At 35.1% G+C, this 17,779-nt stretch overlaps 3 protein-coding genes across 4 annotated transcripts; 1 reads left to right on the top strand and 2 right to left on the bottom strand.

The window, feature by feature from the left end:
- Positions 3,991–6,291, bottom strand: LOC109716002 (peroxisomal membrane protein PMP22-like). Its single transcript, XM_020241266.1, has 7 exons — positions 6,025–6,291; positions 5,851–5,951; positions 5,085–5,186; positions 4,924–4,999; positions 4,776–4,846; positions 4,593–4,678; positions 3,991–4,489 (listed from the first exon to the last, which is right to left on the bottom strand). The coding sequence occupies exons 1-7, from the start codon at positions 6,092–6,094 to the stop codon at positions 4,441–4,443; spliced, it is 555 nt and encodes a 184-aa protein (XP_020096855.1). The 5' UTR covers positions 6,095–6,291; the 3' UTR covers positions 3,991–4,440.
- LOC109716001 (thiamine phosphate phosphatase-like protein) lies at positions 9,667–11,103 on the top strand. The gene is made up of 4 exons (XM_020241265.1): positions 9,667–9,846; positions 9,954–10,075; positions 10,281–10,482; positions 10,599–11,103. The coding sequence occupies exons 1-4, from the start codon at positions 9,709–9,711 to the stop codon at positions 10,986–10,988; spliced, it is 852 nt and encodes a 283-aa protein (XP_020096854.1). The 5' UTR covers positions 9,667–9,708; the 3' UTR covers positions 10,989–11,103.
- On the bottom strand, positions 12,073–17,400 carry LOC109716573 (xaa-Pro dipeptidase). 2 transcript variants are annotated; one of them, XM_020242100.1, is made up of 16 exons: positions 17,091–17,400; positions 16,955–17,004; positions 16,366–16,396; positions 16,125–16,220; positions 15,879–16,028; positions 15,544–15,675; positions 15,216–15,343; positions 14,484–14,526; positions 14,087–14,170; positions 13,793–13,834; positions 13,552–13,622; positions 13,311–13,364; positions 13,121–13,226; positions 12,925–12,993; positions 12,649–12,792; positions 12,073–12,419 (listed from the first exon to the last, which is right to left on the bottom strand). In XM_020242100.1, the coding sequence occupies exons 1-16, from the start codon at positions 17,256–17,258 to the stop codon at positions 12,285–12,287; spliced, it is 1,503 nt and encodes a 500-aa protein (XP_020097689.1). In that variant the 5' UTR covers positions 17,259–17,400; the 3' UTR covers positions 12,073–12,284. The 2 variants fall into 2 exon arrangements, with proteins under 2 accessions (XP_020097689.1, XP_020097688.1); XM_020242099.1 differs by having other exon boundaries at positions 16,336–16,396; positions 17,091–17,399.

The following is a 17,779-nucleotide window of genomic DNA, read 5'->3' as shown; positions in this document are numbered from 1 at the left end:
AGAGAGAAGGTTCCGTTTTGCATTTATCTAAAATATGGATTATTTTTTAGCCCTTCAAAATTTTGATTTTATTATCAAGCTTTTTAATTAACTTGTTTGATTTGAGTCAGTTATCGACATTTTGATTTCAAAATTTAAATTAATTACTTCTTTTGATAAATTTATCGTTGCGAGAATTGTATTGATTATAGTTGATAAACATAAACAACATATTCAAGTTTTGAAGGTAAATTGCTGTTGGCTGTTTTAAATCAAACAAATTGAAAGATTAGATAGTAAAATCAAAATTTTAAAAGATCGAATAGTCGATTCAAAATGATTCATAATTCAGATAAATTATATACGCTTTTACCAAAAAGAAGAAGAAGAAGTTTTGACCATTTAAAAAATTTTACAGTGCTTCACTCGAAAACGATTGTGGCAGATTTTTAAGCGATGCATGAATATTTTATTCAGTATATCCTTTCAAATTTATTAAGAAGCACATAATATTCAAAAATTAATTAGTATGATCAAATGTCTACGACTACCTGATCACTAAGTAAATGATATTGAAAAATCATAAAATTTATTATTTAGATACTTCAAATATGCTAGATCAAGTCTAACAGAGTCGATCGTCAATTTGAAAGCTCTATTATTGAAGGCGGCTTAGCAGCATGATGGCCTCCATGCTTTTAATAGCACACCCGACCTGCTCCACATTATTATTATTATTATTATTATTATCATCATCATCATATGCCAACATCAAGAGTGGCCTAGTGATATATCCACACATTGAATGGTGCTTTTTGGATAAGCACAAGTTCTTTCTTTTATATATAAATTTTAAATTCATTAATTGCATGGCAATGACAGGAGAAAGCTGGATGGCCAAGAGGTTAATTTTGGGTCCTGCTTAATTTATTTTATTATTTGTGGGCACCAAAATTTAAGGAGGGGTTGTCTCCAATAAGTTTCCCTTTGACAAGTATTCTACATAAATGAATCTATATATCATTAATCTTTAACTTATTTCTTATTTAAATTTACTCTTTTTAATTATTGCATTTGAAATCACAGCTAATTTGGATGCAGCTCTGACAGTTACAGCTAAATTATTGATCAATCCAAATATCATATCTGGATTTGTACAACAATATGTAGTCAAGCAACTCTTAGTATTCGACTAATTTTTATTCGGGATTTGATTGGTATCAAAAGCTACCGAACGTTATTTGGACAAAAAAAATTTGGGACAAAAGCATGTAAAGATATATTTCTTTATTTCTCAGCTAGTAGGAGCAATTGAACGTGGAAAAAAGTATTATAGAAAAGACAGTTTATATCAATTAGTTTAGTGACGAATTTTCTATTTTTTATATATATACTAGATTTTGTGTTCTTTCTTTTATGATATTGTAATTCTATTTTTTATTTTTATCATTTTATTTTAGTAATGATTAAATATTATTTATCGAATCTTTAATATTTATTTATAAATTTTTTTTTTTTTTAGTATTTGTGTGACGTGCGTTGCACGTGCACTTAACTAGTATATATATATATATATATATATATATAGAGTGAGGCTACTATGCTATCGGAAGCATAGAGCCTTCCGTGCTTCCAGCTCGTTTTCGATGTTGCGACTTTCGAATCGTCGATCGGCTCCGTTAAACTTGATCTAGAGTATTTGAAGTACCTAGAAAATAAATTTTATGATTTTACGATATCATTTGCCTAGTGAACGAAGGGGCTCAAAATCAACGGCTGAAAATAAAAATCTTACAAAATGTAATAATATGACATTAAAATTTTAAATCAAAGATATTGATCTTGTTTTATATAGTATAAAGAATTTTCTATCAAAATTTCACGTGATTTGGATATTTCTACACCGTTAAACTTGCAAACGGCTCACTACGGCCATTGAAATTTGTTGATTTTGAGCCCATTCGATCACTAGGCAAATGATATCGAAAAATAATAAAATTTATTTTCTAGGTACTCCAAATACTCTAGATCAAGTTTAACGGAGCCGATCGACGATTCGAAAGTCGCAACATCGAAAACGAGCTGGAAGCACGAAAGGCTCCGTGCTTCCGATAGGATAGTAGCCTCACTCTCTCTCTCTCTCTCTCTCTCTCTCTCTCTCTATATATATATATATATATATATATATATATATATATAAGTTGAGCTAGAATACTATCGGTAGTAAACGAGCCGTTTTACTACAGATTTGTTTTCGATGATAGAACTTCTAAACTGACGATCGGCTCCGTTGAACATGATCTATACCATTTGAAGTGTTTAGAAATCAAATTTCAAATCTTTTTGACATCATTTGCCTAATGATCAAAGGGTTTCAAAATTTGTAATTTTAATGGCAGAATTTACTATAGAGTGAGGCTACTATGCTATCGGAAGCACGNTGTGCCAAGATTTTTGGACCAGGTGCATCTTCTAGAAACAAGTCACATTCTTCTTATGATTCTTTTTTTTTCTTTTTACAGCTTATGCATGACTCATAAATCTTTTATGAGCATCCATTTATTTTGAATATAATATAATTGTATACCTTGTTTTATTTTATTTTGTTAAGTTTTATTTATCACATATATTATATAGCCAGTATTTAGTCCAGTGATTGTTATTCTTGATGGCTATCTAAAAGTTAATAAGGGTTTAATTCTGAATTGTGCATTTAAAAAATAGTGGGTGAATCCTCAGCTTCTTAGATAATAAAATAAAATAGCAATGTTACATGTAGGGTTTAGAAATCTTATTTGCAAAATTTTAAAGATAATAATAATAAAATAAAAGTCTATGTAGAGGGGCACAGAATGTTCCGCTGTTATTCCTTGATTCAGTAGTTTCATCTGAGGTCTAGATTCACACAACTAAATGATTCGCAAGAAGGCATGGTTCTTGCCACCTGCACTCATGAGCACATAGAGATCTATATTACATTCCACTTCCACCATAGGAGCCACAAAGTTGAGTTCGCGCAACTCACAAAATGGGGGCACTCACATCCCCTAGTGGCCACATAACCCCTAACTTGAATGCCATCTCAATCCCCATCTTTAATGCTTTTTTTCTTTTAAAGTCCAAAAGCTCCTCTTTTTTTTTTTTTCATTTTGGGGAAAAAACAAAGCTAGTAAATGTGACAAAGCTGCTCCAAACATGCATTTAATAATGTCGGGCCAAACCTAGGCTATACAAGCTTAGGTCGAACATGCTCAATTAATATCATTACCCCACCCCAGACTTATAGTTCTCATATTTTAATTTATTATAAATTTTTACTTAAATTTTTTACTATTATTACAATTATATTTCTTATGATCTAATTTAAATTGACTAAATATTGATATTATAATGTGTCACTAATGTAAAAATAATATATCACTATTGTGATTGATAAGAGCCAGTAATTAAAACATTACATCATTATTATTATTATATCAATGATTGTCAATATTTAGACTTAGTTTGGTATTGAGACCTATCTAACACTATTAGATAAAATAGAGTTGAAAAAAAAGCATATAGGAATATGCTTCTGCGTTCTCCGGTGGGACCGCAGAAAATATATCGTAACCGACTCATCGCAATATACGAAAACAAACAGTATATTTTTCCAACGTACTTTTTCATCGCACGTAACGCAATCTCCCCGCAATCCCAAATAAAGCCTTAATCAACTAAACTAACTGTAATAATTTTTAAAATTCGAGTCTAAAAGTACAATAAATTAAAATTTAAAAACTGAAATATCACTCAACTCAGAGATTGAAGACCATAAGTGTAATTTGTGCAATTTACCCGCCCATTTAAAACCTAGTGGGCAAGGACCATATACATGTCCTAGTTGTTACTGTAACTTGGGATTGCAACTAAAGATAATAACTCTTACAGCATTTTTATGCGTAAAAAATGTTTCAAATATTATAAATTTAGGCGATAAAATCAAAACGTTCAATGCTCAACAACAACCTATTTTTAAAAATTTGCTACACATTCAGATAACGGTATATGCTTTTTCACCCGGAAATAATAAATGGATTTTCTATTTCCAGGTTCTGATTATACAAAATCTCACACTCTCACTTTGGACAATAAGTAGCTTACATTTGCAGAATTTCACAACAAGCAAACCGAACAAAAAATTCAAGCAGCAAGATTCATAATTAACACAAAATGGCGACATAAATTTGCAACTGCGGCATAAATTCGCAACTAAACCTTCATAAATATTACGGCAGTTTGAATGCTTCACCATTGAACAGAAGAGAGAACCTGATAAGCCTCACTGCTAGTGAGAAGAAAGTGAAATAAATTCATATACCGATGAATGAGAGATGCCGTATAAGGAACATCAGATAACTTCAGGCGCGAATCTCAATAGCCGCAAATAATGGCGCCTCCCCGCGCCATCGGAATAAGCCGTCATTTGGTCAAAGCGACGGTTCTTGCTCGAAGGTTCAAAAATATTCCCCTTAACAGGCAAAAAAAAAAAAAAGCCAACAACCAAGATCAGCCAACAACATCGTCAAACAGAAGAAGAAAGAATTGGTGCAATTCCAGGGCCAAATTCGTACCAACAACAAGCAACAAAGCTGTGGAAAATGACTCGCAATTGGAGCGGCATATAGTGATAGTTAATCCAACCGACTGCCGGCCAGAACTGCATAGGTTTGTAGCTATGTCAGATATCCGAATTCACATCCCGAAAACAGAGAAATATTAAAAACATTATGAATAAGATTAAGGCAAATACATACCGTCCATGCCGTCAACTGCACTGACGGGTACTGCTTCTTAACTCTATTCTTAACCTCTGGAAAGGGTCTTCCTGTATCGCAAATGTACGAGTTAATTGGAATAATCTCCATCAGACACCGTAAAGCTTTATCGTGGCCCAGTACTTACTCTCAACAACCAATCCGTAGTAAAACAAGAACAGCAAATGGTTCCAAGGAGAAACAGTCAACTGTTCCAGCAGCACCTGAAAACAATACCACTCGAAAGTTAGATCTTTTACAATCAAATGCAAAAAGAATTAGCCATAAAGACGAAACCGATGAATCCACCTTCTTAGCCACCGTCTTCTTATCCTTCTTCCCTTTGAAGATGGTGTCCAACAACTTGTGCATAAAATGCCCAAAAGGTCCCCCATATGCAAAGCCGAAGAGCTGATTCGGTCCGCGACAAGCAATTAAAAGCATTAAACATCACAGTGATCATGCAAACATGCAACAGTTTGATACGAGATGTTTTAAAGTACGAAACACATTTAATCATATGATGCCACAGAGAAAAAAAAAAAAAAACATAAGAGAGGAGAATAAATAAGCAGTTGTGCTATCGTCTGGTGATTACGCGATTTAAATCGGTAAACACTGGACACATTATTCAATTAGATAGTCAATGTAACATCTTGTAACAGTGTAGATATATATCTCGCATATATTTCTTCCAGTTTGCAGATACCCTTTCCTGATGTCTAGAATACAAACACATAGTAAGTCTAAGTTTCTGAGAACTACTACATTATGCAAGTTTTAATCCGAATATAATCTACTGAGTTTTGATCTTTTATAGTTCTAGAGATTGGAAAAGTGAACATGGATCTATTTTTCCTGTTTTCGCTGTTTAGTTAACCATTTCATTCGAGCACAAGTCTCAGATGCAGGAAACGAAGTATTGAAAACCCACCTGCAAAATTACTTCAAAAAGAAAAAAAAAAAAACCAAGGAAATCAAACAAATAGCACTCATTTCCCCACACCTGGATCACTCTCCAACAACAACAACAACAACAACAACAACAAAAAGAAAAAAAATGGAAAATCCATACCACTTTGAGAAGAAGCCTCCGCAATTGGATCCTCTGGATCCCGGACAGCTTCTGCGCCACGGAATCGCTCACCCCGGCCAACACTCCTGCAGTGATCGCCTGTTCCAAAGAGAAGCATCACCATTAGAGAAATTGAGATCGCAGAGAATCCAAAAAAAAAAAAAAAAAAAAAAATGGTTCGCAGGGGATGGAGTTGGAGCTGTAGCATGTATTGTTCCCAACCCTTCTTAGCTACGGTGGACATTTTTGATCCCCCCTCTCTCTCTCTCTCTCTCTCTTCTTCTTGTTCTTCTTCGTCTTCTTCGTCTTCGTCTTCGTCTTCAGCGGGTGGGTGTCGTTGAATCTTTTTTGATTTAATATAAATAGGAGTTGGGCAGTCGGCACTGGTCGTAAAAGGTTAAAAAGGAAGGGAAGAAAGGAAGACAGCCGGCTGCGCAAAAAATCTGGCGGAGAATTTTTTCTTTCAAGATACGTAATATTCTCCGAATATATTGTAAATTTTATAGTTAAAATAAGGGTAAATTTTAAATATCATTTCACTAATTTTATATTTTTTATTTTAATAATTTATAGTTTAAAGTATATTAAGTTAGTATTTTAGAATTTTATTTTTCTCTTTTCGTCAGCACATTCGTTAATATTTTGTTAAATTATATATAACATATTTTAGATATCTCACTTATATTTATCGAATATTCAATTTAGTACCCTTTATTTTTAACTTTGTTACTGATTTAATAAAAAAAATTAGTGAAATTGATAATAAAAAAAATAAAATAAAATCACATAGTACTAAATTGATATATTTTAAATCATAAAATACTAAAATAAGAAAGTACGAAATCACAGAGGTAGTATTTGAAGTTTTTCCTTGAAATAATAAATTTGTCACTAATATATTAAGTAATTTGAATTGAGAGATCGATAAGAATTAATATGCTTTTTATTAATAAATTATAAAAAAATTATTAAGTATGTAAATAAAAATAATTTTTAATTTATGACAATTTAGTATTTCTTTTACTAATTAGAAATTTATAATTATTTTACTATTTTACTCATACTTTATACAACTATCCAATTTGAATTAAATAGTAATAATTTAAATATTTTTAATAAAAATTATAAAAATTATTGACATATTATAAATTTTGAAGTGTCCAAATGGTTAAAAATATTTATTGGATTAATTGATAGGATTCAATTTTCTTTCTGTGCACGTTATGTATTCGTTGAAAATTAGTTTGTTGGTATTAAGAGATGTTTAATTTGAAATTGGGATAAATATATATATATATATATATATGAAGATTCTGAACGAAGAATTGAAAGAAAAGATTTATATTTCAAGGGATAGATTACATAATATTGCTTAAGAAAATCAAATAATGACTCCTTTTATTCCAGTCGTTTTCTTTTTTATGTAATTTTGAGTAGCTATACTCTTTTGTAATAAAGTATTTGGTAATCTAAGGATTATGTTGCGTGAAGCAAAATTAAAATTTTTGACTCAAAATTAGGAGTTTCAGTGAAGATATTCTAACTTACTATACTTAATATACTGTTTCAGCTAATAGTATCTCTCAGATAATACTGTACCATTCAATGTTATGCTTTATAATACTTCCTCACCTTGAACAGCTACGATTATATCTCAGTATTTAATAATAGTTAAGTTATCTTGTACGAAAATTTTGCGTGCACAAAAATTAAAGCGTAAACGGTGAATTATCTATTTTGGCAATGTGTATTTAGAAGATTCCTGATTATCATGACTGTGGAAAGGGTTCAGGTTGGGGACTTAAGGGACGATGTGAGATACGTATAGAATAAGTGAATGGTAAGGGATAGTGCTCAGTTTGCTAGAAAAAGACTGACTGGACTGACAGCCAATTGGTGGATCATTTGAACTATAACAAACACCGGTACTTTAGGTTGACTATTGCTGACCTGTTCGGCTCGATATTCGGCTCGCTCGAGCTCGACTCGAAATTAAATGAGCCGAGCTTGAACAAAATAAAAGGCTCGAAATTCATTTCAAGCCGAGCTTGAGTATTACTCGGCTCGTTCGAATTAGGCTCGAAAAGCTCGAAAAGCTCGAATATATATATATATATATATATATATATATATATATATATATATATATATATATAATATATATATATATATAATATATATATATATATATAATGTATTTTAATTATATATAGGTAATTTAATTTGGGTTATTATTGTTGACCCATAAAATAAACCCAACAAGTACAACCGTGCAATTGAGCCAAACTCTAAATTTACATAACACACTCTCTCTTTCAGACTTTCACTTTTGCACATAACCCTAAAACATGATAACATTCAAATTCTCAAATTCCTAATTTTTTCCCTCTCTCTCTCTCTCTCTCTCTCTCTCTCTCTCTCTCTCTTTTCTTTGACCCTCACCCGGTCAGGCAGTCACCCCTAGCTGGATATTTCTTGCAATTATTTTGTATTTTGAACTATTAACATGTTGCATCAAATTGTAGGCAATGTTCTATAAAAATTAAACTATTGATTATATAATGTCGGAGATTTCAATCGGCTCGATTAGAGCCTCGAGCTCGGCTCGACTCGAAATCTAGAGCTCGCTCGAGCTCGGCTCGAATTAATTTCAAGCCGAGCTTGAGCCTAGATTTAGACTCGAAATTAATTTCAAGCCGAATTTGAGCTCACATAAGCTCGCTCGAGCTCGGCTCGTTTCCACCCCTACTTGCAAGCTGTCAACCCGATCAAATTAGGGACGGAGCCATTAAGGGGTCCACAGTTGCCATGGTCTCTCCTAAACTTTTTAAAATTATATAAAAGTTCTTTATAGTAAAAATTAAAATGCTTTAAATTTTAATTTTAGAGGACCAAATAAATTTTTTTAAATAAAACTTGTATCCCAATTTTTTTCCGAACCCCTTTGCTCTTTTCTTTCAGCTATTATAGTTTTACTCCTCCTTAAGTACATTCGCATCACTGTTGCTATCAATAGTTGATCAGTAAATCTGGCAAACAATTTTTTTTTTTAACTATCCGAGATCAATTTTTTTTTCTATCAAATTCAAATTTTGGCCCCCCTCCCAAATTTTAATTTCTGATTTCGTTCTTAGATCAAAGGTTTGATACTTTATGAGAGGATAAATGCTTGTTTAAACGAGCCAATCCTAGCCCCTGAATTTAATTTTTTTTTTTTTTTCAATTCAGAAGTTTGTTATCTCACTTCTGTAACTTAATTTATTTATTAAATAATTTATTTTTTAATAAATAAAACAGATAGCACATTATCATTTAAAATAATAATAATAATAATAAAATTTGAGAAAGTGGGTCGCCACGTCCTCCCGATAAAACGTGGCTTTAGCTACACTTAAGAAGTGGTAGAATATTCCAAGTATTTGGTCCATCACACCAAGGGATCTGTACGGCCGTAGTCAAATTCCTACACCTGTTTCCTGGACGAAAACTATCCATATAACAAAATTAAACACTTCATTTTTTAGACATTTTAGACATGCTAAAACCAATTGAACTACGCCACATAAACCGGCTGTAGTAATCTTGTACAACCTCGGCTGTAGAGGACCTTACTGTGCTCCTTATAATGCTCATCCCACCACTTCCAAGCTAGGATCCAACTAACTCTTTCCATAAATTATAAAGAAAATAGAAAGTGCTAAACAAACCCATCAGAGTACGTAGGACTCACACATTGTGCACGCACCTTCCTCACCTTTTGGTGCACTATAAATGCACTAATCCATTCTCTACCTTAGCCAACATCTTTCATGTTACACATGTAAGTACATAGTATTGCAGATTTGTCTCCTGATCCAAATGGCTGCAACTATCGTCGTGTTCGACTTCGACTACACGATAATCGACTGCGACAGCGATAACTTAGTCGTCGACGATCTCGGAGGCACCGCGCTCTTCAATGAGCTTCTCAAATCCATGTCATGGAACTCTGCAGCAGTATGCACCATACTGGAACCTTTCTTATTTCATGGCTCTTGTTTCTTTGGTCTTGATGTAAATACGAAGAGCTCAATATGTTGTGTGCTTTTCCTTCTGTTTCACAGGCAAAGATGATGAGAGAGCTTCATTTACAAGGAAGATCGATTGACGAGATTACGCAGAGCCTGCGGAGAGCACCCTTGCCTCGATCAATGATTGCGGCAATCAAAACTGCCTATGCTCTTGGGTGCTTATCCTTTTTCTAAAAATAAAATTTAGTGCTCGTTCGGTCTAACTAGAGCTCCTGTATAAATATTCTTATTGTCTGAGTAGCGCTGTTGGAAGAAACAGTAATAATTTTGCTACTTAAGTTTTTGCATGTGTGAGTTGTTCCCATGCTTCTTGCATTGAGAGGTGCTCGTTATGTATGACTGATGTATTTGAATTTGCAGGTGTGAGTTGAAGATAGTTAGTGATGCCAATATGTTCTTCATTGAGACCATCCTCAAGCATCATGAGCTTATAGATTGTTTCTCGGAGATTATTACAAATCCAAGCTATGTAGATGAGGAGGGGAAGCTCACCATTTCGCCTTACCACGACTTCGCCACCCGTACTCACGGTTGCGGTCTCTGCCCTCCAAACCTGTGCAAGGTAACTTTTTATTGGTACCATAAGAAACAAACTTATTTTGCACCTCGCAAAAGAAGGGGGGAAAAGATGGAGCACAATCGTCAATAAGAAAGCCCTTTTTATCATGTTACGCACAGGGCATGATCATCGAAAGGATCCGGTCATCGGCCTTGGCGGCGGAGGAGAAGAAGAGGCGGCTCATCTACGTGGGAGATGGGAAGGGAGACTATTGCCCTTCACTGAAGCTAAGCGAAAGGGATTGTTTGATGCCGCGAAAACACTTCCCCCTGTGGGAGCTTATTTACAGCGGTAGCACGAAGGCCCTCGTGATCAAGGCTGAGATTCACGAGTGGACTGATGCAGAGGAGCTGGAGAGAGTCCTGCTTCGGCTCATCGGTGAATCAGTCTCCTCCGATGGCCGCTGCGACGCATCTCGATTGCTTCCGGCAGACTGCAAGCCGCGTAGAAATAATATGCTGCCATCCTCCCATGATGCTCCATCAGAGGCCCCTGCTGTTCCTTCCTAATTTATCCATGCTAGCTAGCTGAAGCTTAACATAAGAACATCATGCAGCTCTTGCATGGAGAGTGTGCAGTGAAACCCAGCAAATAATATTTCAGCAAGACAAGCAATTACCCATACGTTTAGTCGTTCTAAGACCTAGCTTGCAAATTCACTTCATTTCTTTGCGTGCAACTGCGTTTAGACATTTGAAGTCCAAAACCTATGGAAGCACTTTAGAACTCGGCCGCTCCTATGCGAAAAGATGACGATTAGAACCCGTCGCAGGAGAAGCATCTTATAATATCATGAGAGAGAAACTCTAAAATACTTCCAGATCTTTTAGATTTTTGTACAAAGTGCTTTTCCATCCGCGATTTATAAGGCTTAGTTTGGTATTGAGATCTATCTAACACTATTAGATAAAATAGAATTGAGAAAAAAATATCTAGGGATATGCTTCTGCGTTCTCCGGTGAGACCGCAGAAAATATATCGTAACCGACTCATCGCGATACGCGGAACGCAATATTACGTACGAAAACAAACAAAGTATTTTTCCAACGTACTTTTTACGGTACGTAACGCAATCTCTCCGCAATTTCAAACGAAGCCTTACTGATAACAATATATCCTACAGTTTTAGAAGGGCTTTTTTATAAAATGACTCTCAAAATATTCGAAATTGGCAAAATAACCCAGTCAAAATTTTATTTGAAAAATTAACCCTTCTTTCGCCACATGGGCGCTACGTTGTAAAGACGGTGAATGATTCATTACCTTCACATATATATAATGAAGACGGTGAATCATTCACCGCCTTCATAATATATTTGTGAACACATCGAATTATTCACCGTCTTATCTGTGTTCCCCCTCAGGACTTAGACAAATTTTGATTAATTTGAAATATTTTGCACTAAAAACGGTGAATGATTCACCGCTTTCACATATATATAACGAAGGAGGTGAATCCTTCATAGCAAAATTCTGACCGGCGAAAGGAGGGTTACTTTTCCAAATGAAATTTTGATAGGATCATTTCTCAAATTTCAAAATTTTGGAGGATCATTTTATAAAAAAGCCTGTTTTAGAACTCACGCTCAACAGTCAAAGCATGCTAACTGTGATCTTTCAAGTTTTTCGATGATTTTGTCAGGATTTACATATCATTATTTTATTGGAACAGTTTAATCTCTCTCCCAAATATCAGTTACGTCTCTTACAATAACAGTCATTTCCACTAACGAAGAGGAAATAACGTGAAAGGTGCACTCTCTGCTCAGGTGGAACAATAATATAGGACTTGCTTATCCAAAGTGCTAGAAGATGCCGTTTGCTGTAGCTTTGTTAATGGAACCACACCCTGGCCATGGTGCACCTGCCATAACCGCTTCGATTTCCCACGGTTCTCGAGGGCATTTCGTAAGATTCTTGCAGCCATCGGCCGTAACATACTGTATGAGATAAAGCACATCATTACGAAGCATTAAACAAAGATATATGTGAACCAAGAAGGAAAATATCATTGCTTTCGAACAATCTACTGTTAAGTGCCAAAAATCTACCATATTATGAATCACTAGCAAAGCAGTAAGATGATGAGAAATAAATTTCTCAAAATTTCTTTATAAGTTTTAAAGAATGGCGCATTAGTTTTCAGGAAAATCAGATATGAAGGCATACCACATCGCTTTCGATGCGAACTCCACCAAAGTTCTTGTGTCTTTCGACCTCTTTAAGGTTGAAAAACTTGGACGTAACGGAATCTTGCATAGCAGGACCTAATAAAGCATCAATAAAGTAGCACCCTGGCTCGACTGTGATAACCTACAATGCAGATTATGCAGTCTTGTCAATAACTAATTGTGGCATGACACAGTACTTTCTTCTTTTTCGAGGGGAAAAAAAGGGTCATAGCAAGTGTTTGTTTGAAGAGTAAACCAGCAAGCGATGACTAACCATGCCCTCTTGAAGTTCGCGTACTGTTCGCAAGGCACTTAATCCTGGTTCTTTGGGTCTTTCCATTCCCTGCATTTGGGACAATACTACTGTCAACGGGAGGGACCCCGAAAACAAATGTAAAAAAAGAAAAAAAAAAAAAAGAGAAAACAGCAGCAGTCATTGAACTGCATCAAAATCCTGAACACTCCATAACCTTAGCATAGCCCCCTGGGTCATGGGTATCAATTCCAAGGAAGTGTCCAAGACCATGCGGCATAAAAACAGCACCCAACCTTGCAGCCATCATTTCATCGACATCGCTGAACAAAAAAAGGGCATTAGCTCAATTAGGTTGGAAAAATAAACTTCTATAGATGCACTGAGCAAAATTCTTTTCCACAGACCCAAGAATCAACCCTTCTTTCTTCAGCGACTCAAGGATAGTCTCCTCTGCAAGCCTAAAGAAAAGTATATAATTAAAATAGGCCATTAAGGACATGAACTTTATTAATCACATGATGAAAGGAGAGCTGCTGCCAACAAATTGTGCCTCTAAGACCAATTACAAATAAAGCAGAAATGGACAAAAAAGCCGGATGTATTTTGTTCAAATATTTAGTTTTTTTTCCAGCTGTTTACCCTTACTTGTGCATGTCTATCCAACTAACTCCAGGTCGCATTGATGATATGACAGCATTGTGAGCTTTAAGAACAGCCTACAGGTCAAGTGAAAGCACTCTCAGAAGAAAATCACAAGAGCTTCAGTGGCAAGCTGATAAACATTTAGTAGCAACAACCAACAAATGCTTTCAGAATATTGTAAAGAAAGAGAATTCAGGCATGACAAAATCTACTCTTAAAAGAATATGGAAAATATGATACTTACATTGTAGACTATGAGTTGATCCTTGGTGAATTTTCCATTAACCTAAAAAGAAATAATCCTGCTCAAATAATAGCATTTTGTTGCTTCTGCACAAGGGTAAAGCATAACAGTTGAACTAGGAATCACCAACTACTATGCTTTACAGTAAATGACAGTTATAGTTGTGTAAAAGACATAAATAGCACATTGCAAGTAATTTATTTTTCCAAAGGAACCTAATAACCGCATCATCAGGGAACTTGAATTGATGCTTCATCTAATAAAAAGGAACAGATAAAATGTTACGTTACTCACAGGAAAGGAACATGTTATATCTGAACCATAGAAGTTATATTCAGCTCCCATATCGAATAATGCCATATCTCCATCCTTCAAGGTCTGAAAAACAAATACATGGTTACGATAATCATGGTGCAAAGCAAACCAAAATGGCAAAAAATTAAATAACCCGAAAGCTTTGCCGACCCTGAACATCATTCAATAGTTTTTCAAAGAATTTTTCCTATTTCTTTTTAACTCTTTAGTTGCATTATCTTTTAAGTTGCTACCTATATCCAAGCAGCAACCCAATTGCCATCTCAATGTCCATGTATAAATGTTTCTTTCGATATATTGGATGAACAACATGTAAAGTATAACAATTAGTTGTGAATAAAGATATTAGTGCAAATACAAAAAGAAAGAAGCACACCCTATCATTTGGAGCAGCCGCATGGCCATAATGAAGAACAGCGCTGCAAAGCAAGTCATATAAATAGATATTACTTAATATTGTAACTAACACCAACCGAGATACAACAAAGTTAAACATTGATTAGCAGCAAGGTTTCATCAATAGGGGTATGACAGAACAATATAATAATGATGGCATAATTTTTCAAGAATCGACACATCAAACACGTCATGCAGTTCAATATACAAATTAATATGTAGTTCTGTAGTACAAAATAAATTACCATGTCTTTAAGAAATATAAAAGGAAAGGGAAATTTGTAGAATCAAAGCTGGCATGTGGAGTTCAAGAAAAGTAGGTTGGTTTTCAAAATCAATTAAGAATAGGGCTTTTCGGATTCAAATGCAAGACCTGCTAAAACAACCAACAACTCGATCAAGTAATCCGTTTACAGATACAGTCTAACATGGACCATAGGCATCAATATGTTTCTCAGGATACGGCTTTCCGAAAAAGATTTTCCAATTTGCTATGAAGCTCATTTGTAAGCCATTTGGGAGTCCCACTTTTTAGTAAGTTTTTTTTTAAAATTTTTTTCAAGGTCGCTGTTTAAGATGTTACTCTTTCAACAAACGTCAATTTATGACAGAACAACTGTATAATACATGAAAAGCACAGCTAAATGAGAAAATTCCTTTTTGAGCTATCAATAGCATCATTTTAAGTTCCATGCACAAGGAGGAAAAACACCTGTTTTCACCAGTAGCACATATACATGTATAGGAGCAATGCCTGCAGCCACCATACATATAGATGTGATGAAGGAAGATGCTTTCCAACTGATATTCTTTCATTCCCGCTTTTGTTCTTCTCATCACCTGAAAAACATATGAGATCTGAATCAGAGCCTGAAATGAAGTTATTGTTTTTAAAAATCAACTTCCATAACATGCAACCAACATATTTCCCTTAGTGTGATAAGAAAGTAGTGAAAAGGGAAGGAAAAAAAAATTCACAAGATGAGAGGTGCAACTGAATCAGACAAATAAGCTGAGATAAAAGAAGAATATATAATTACCTCGACATGTGCTTCTGAGCTGACATCGTTGGCATATTGAATAAGGGCTAGCTCCATTTCAGATTTAAAAATGCGACATTCAGTCAAAATAGGATGAAGGATTGTTAGATCAGTCTCAAAATTCTCTATCCCCTACAACACAAGAAATAAAAGCAATTAGTAAGTGTATCAAGTACCGATAGAATAGATTGAAGCAGCTGAAAGAACAAGCTCAATTGCCAAAAGATCATCACCAAGTATTTAAAACAACCAAGGATATCCAAGAGGAGCATATTTAAGTTTTTAGTTATTCATTTATGACCAGGGTAAAGGACTCAACATCAAGCTACAGATACCTCAAATCCAGCAGGCTTTGAGAAGTTGTTGCTATCTGTGTTCATCCCATATAAAAGAAAAAGAAGAGGTTTTCCTGATTCCTTGAAACGATCATGTAGCACATGTGCAATCTCATCAACATAGAAAACCATGTCGACCTTGTATCTTTCCTGGAGATTCCAATACGAAACATGAAGCATTTTTGTATGACAATAAATAAGGGAATAGTTAGTGTCGCATTTATTTATTTTTCACAAATAAATCACCTTGAAGTAGGACAAAGGTTTTATCTCCCCCAACCAAACAGCATAATCAGAAGGTAACCTTGGAGCAAACAAAAGAGATTGTCCAGAGGCAATGTCCTTCAGGAAAAAGAAAGATCATACTAGCTAAAATTGAGGGGGAGGAAAGATACAAGATCAATGACATAAAAGATACTGAACAACAAAGAACGGAAGCATGGAGAGCAAAACTTACGACGGCCCCATAAAAACCTGGCTCTCTTACCCCAAATAAATAAGCAAAATAACTCTCTTGCCTACAATTTCACAGGATGAGAATTAGAAAGCAAGTTTTGACATACAACAGAAGGAATAATATAAATAACATCACATATGCGACGAAAGTGTTCTTCTCAGGGCATTATAAGCTGATTCCATATATCTTCAGTTAATCAGCTTGCCCGCAAGCCAACAACAAATCTGCAAACTTTAGTAATCAAGCAACCGAAAATTCTTCAAAGTATGTGAACCTGTAATTACTAGCTTTTCTTTTCAATGAAATTTCTACAAGTCAATTCACCAAGTTAAATCCAAATAGCTATGAGTTAATAACTACGTTCTATAGGACCATTTCGTCTACAAAGTGGTAACCATTCACTCACCAAAATGTACAACATGAAAAAAAAAAACCCAGATAATTCATCAATCTCGACATGAACACACTAGACCACAACAAACAAGCGACGAATTTGAAGTGAAAAAACTACTAATTCGGACAAACCAATTACATAACTTTCCAACCAAAACCCTACGGATCTGTTCCACTGGGAGAGAAAGGGATTCAAAATAACGAGAAAAAAGGCGCAGGAAAAAACCTGAAGAGCTCCGCATGATCCGTGCAATACCTCGTCTTCTCCTCGCCTCCCTGCGAAGAACCACGGATTCGGAAACGGCGAGTTCGATTGCGGATTAGGGATCGGATTCGGAGAGGGAGCGGGGGATGGTAGTTACCTGAAGAAGGACGAGTCCGCGGAGGGGGCGAGAAGCGGCGGCGAGGCGATCGCGGAGGGCGCGGAGGAGCTTGTCGCGGTTGTGGGCGTGGAGCGCCATGGGTACCTCCGGAGGAGACAGCGACGAAGAAGCAGGTGGAGGAGGAGGAGGATGGGTGGAAGACGCCATGATCACGGGAATTTGGCTTCTTCGCGTTCGCCCCTCGCCTCGGCTCAGGATCTCAATCTACACGCGCGAAGCACGTGTTCAGTGCATGTTTAAATCACATCTCTATTCTCTACCCATCTCCACCATCTTCGTGGAGTGTTTAATCTTGCAGAAAATAAGTATTTTTGTCCGTTTGAGTTTTTGAAGAGAAAACTTTTTAATTTTTTTTTATTTTGCAAGTAAAAAAAAAAATTTGAAAAGTATGTTGTTCATGAAAATAAGTTTTCGCGATATTTCAAAGAAACCAAGCACCGCTTCATTGAGACCATTATCACCGACAGGTTAAAAAAATATAAATTTTATTGATAATTAGTAATCAGCAGATAAAATTGGAATTATTTAATCCTAATAAAATTTATAATTTAATAATTAGCAAAACTAAAAGCTAAAGAAATTTTTTAAAAAAGTTAAAATTCACGAAATCATTTCCGAGTATCTTTTTTTGCACTCGTAGTATTCTAGCGATCAAATGTTGCGTTCCC

Source organism: Ananas comosus, linkage group 10 (assembly GCF_001540865.1).
Source record: "Ananas comosus cultivar F153 linkage group 10, ASM154086v1, whole genome shotgun sequence".
Lineage (NCBI taxonomy): Eukaryota > Viridiplantae > Streptophyta > Magnoliopsida > Poales > Bromeliaceae > Ananas > Ananas comosus.
The sequence above is the reverse complement of the archived record's forward strand: the minus strand, read 5'-3'. Positions and strand labels throughout refer to the sequence as shown.

Coding starts and splice junctions, on each gene's coding strand:
- LOC109716002 (XM_020241266.1), bottom strand. CDS start 6,094: ATGTCCACCGTAGCTAAGAAGGGTTGGGAACAATACATGCTACAGCTC. Junction 5,952..6,024: donor ACTCCATCCCCTGCGAACCA/TTTTTTTTTTTT, acceptor TCTCTTTGGAAC/AGGCGATCACTGCAGGAGTG. Junction 4,847..4,923: donor CTACGGATTGGTTGTTGAGA/GTAAGTACTGGG, acceptor TTTGCGATACAG/GAAGACCCTTTCCAGAGGTT.
- LOC109716001 (XM_020241265.1), top strand. CDS start 9,709: ATGGCTGCAACTATCGTCGTGTTCGACTTCGACTACACGATAATCGAC. Junction 9,847..9,953: donor TGTCATGGAACTCTGCAGCA/GTATGCACCATA, acceptor TCTGTTTCACAG/GCAAAGATGATGAGAGAGCT. Junction 10,483..10,598: donor GCCCTCCAAACCTGTGCAAG/GTAACTTTTTAT, acceptor TGTTACGCACAG/GGCATGATCATCGAAAGGAT.
- LOC109716573 (XM_020242099.1), bottom strand. CDS start 17,258: ATGGCGTCTTCCACCCATCCTCCTCCTCCTCCACCTGCTTCTTCGTCG. Junction 13,623..13,792: donor ATCAACTCATAGTCTACAAT/GTAAGTATCATA, acceptor CTTGACCTGTAG/GCTGTTCTTAAAGCTCACAA. Junction 13,227..13,310: donor AAAGAAGGGTTGATTCTTGG/GTCTGTGGAAAA, acceptor TTTTTTGTTCAG/CGATGTCGATGAAATGATGG.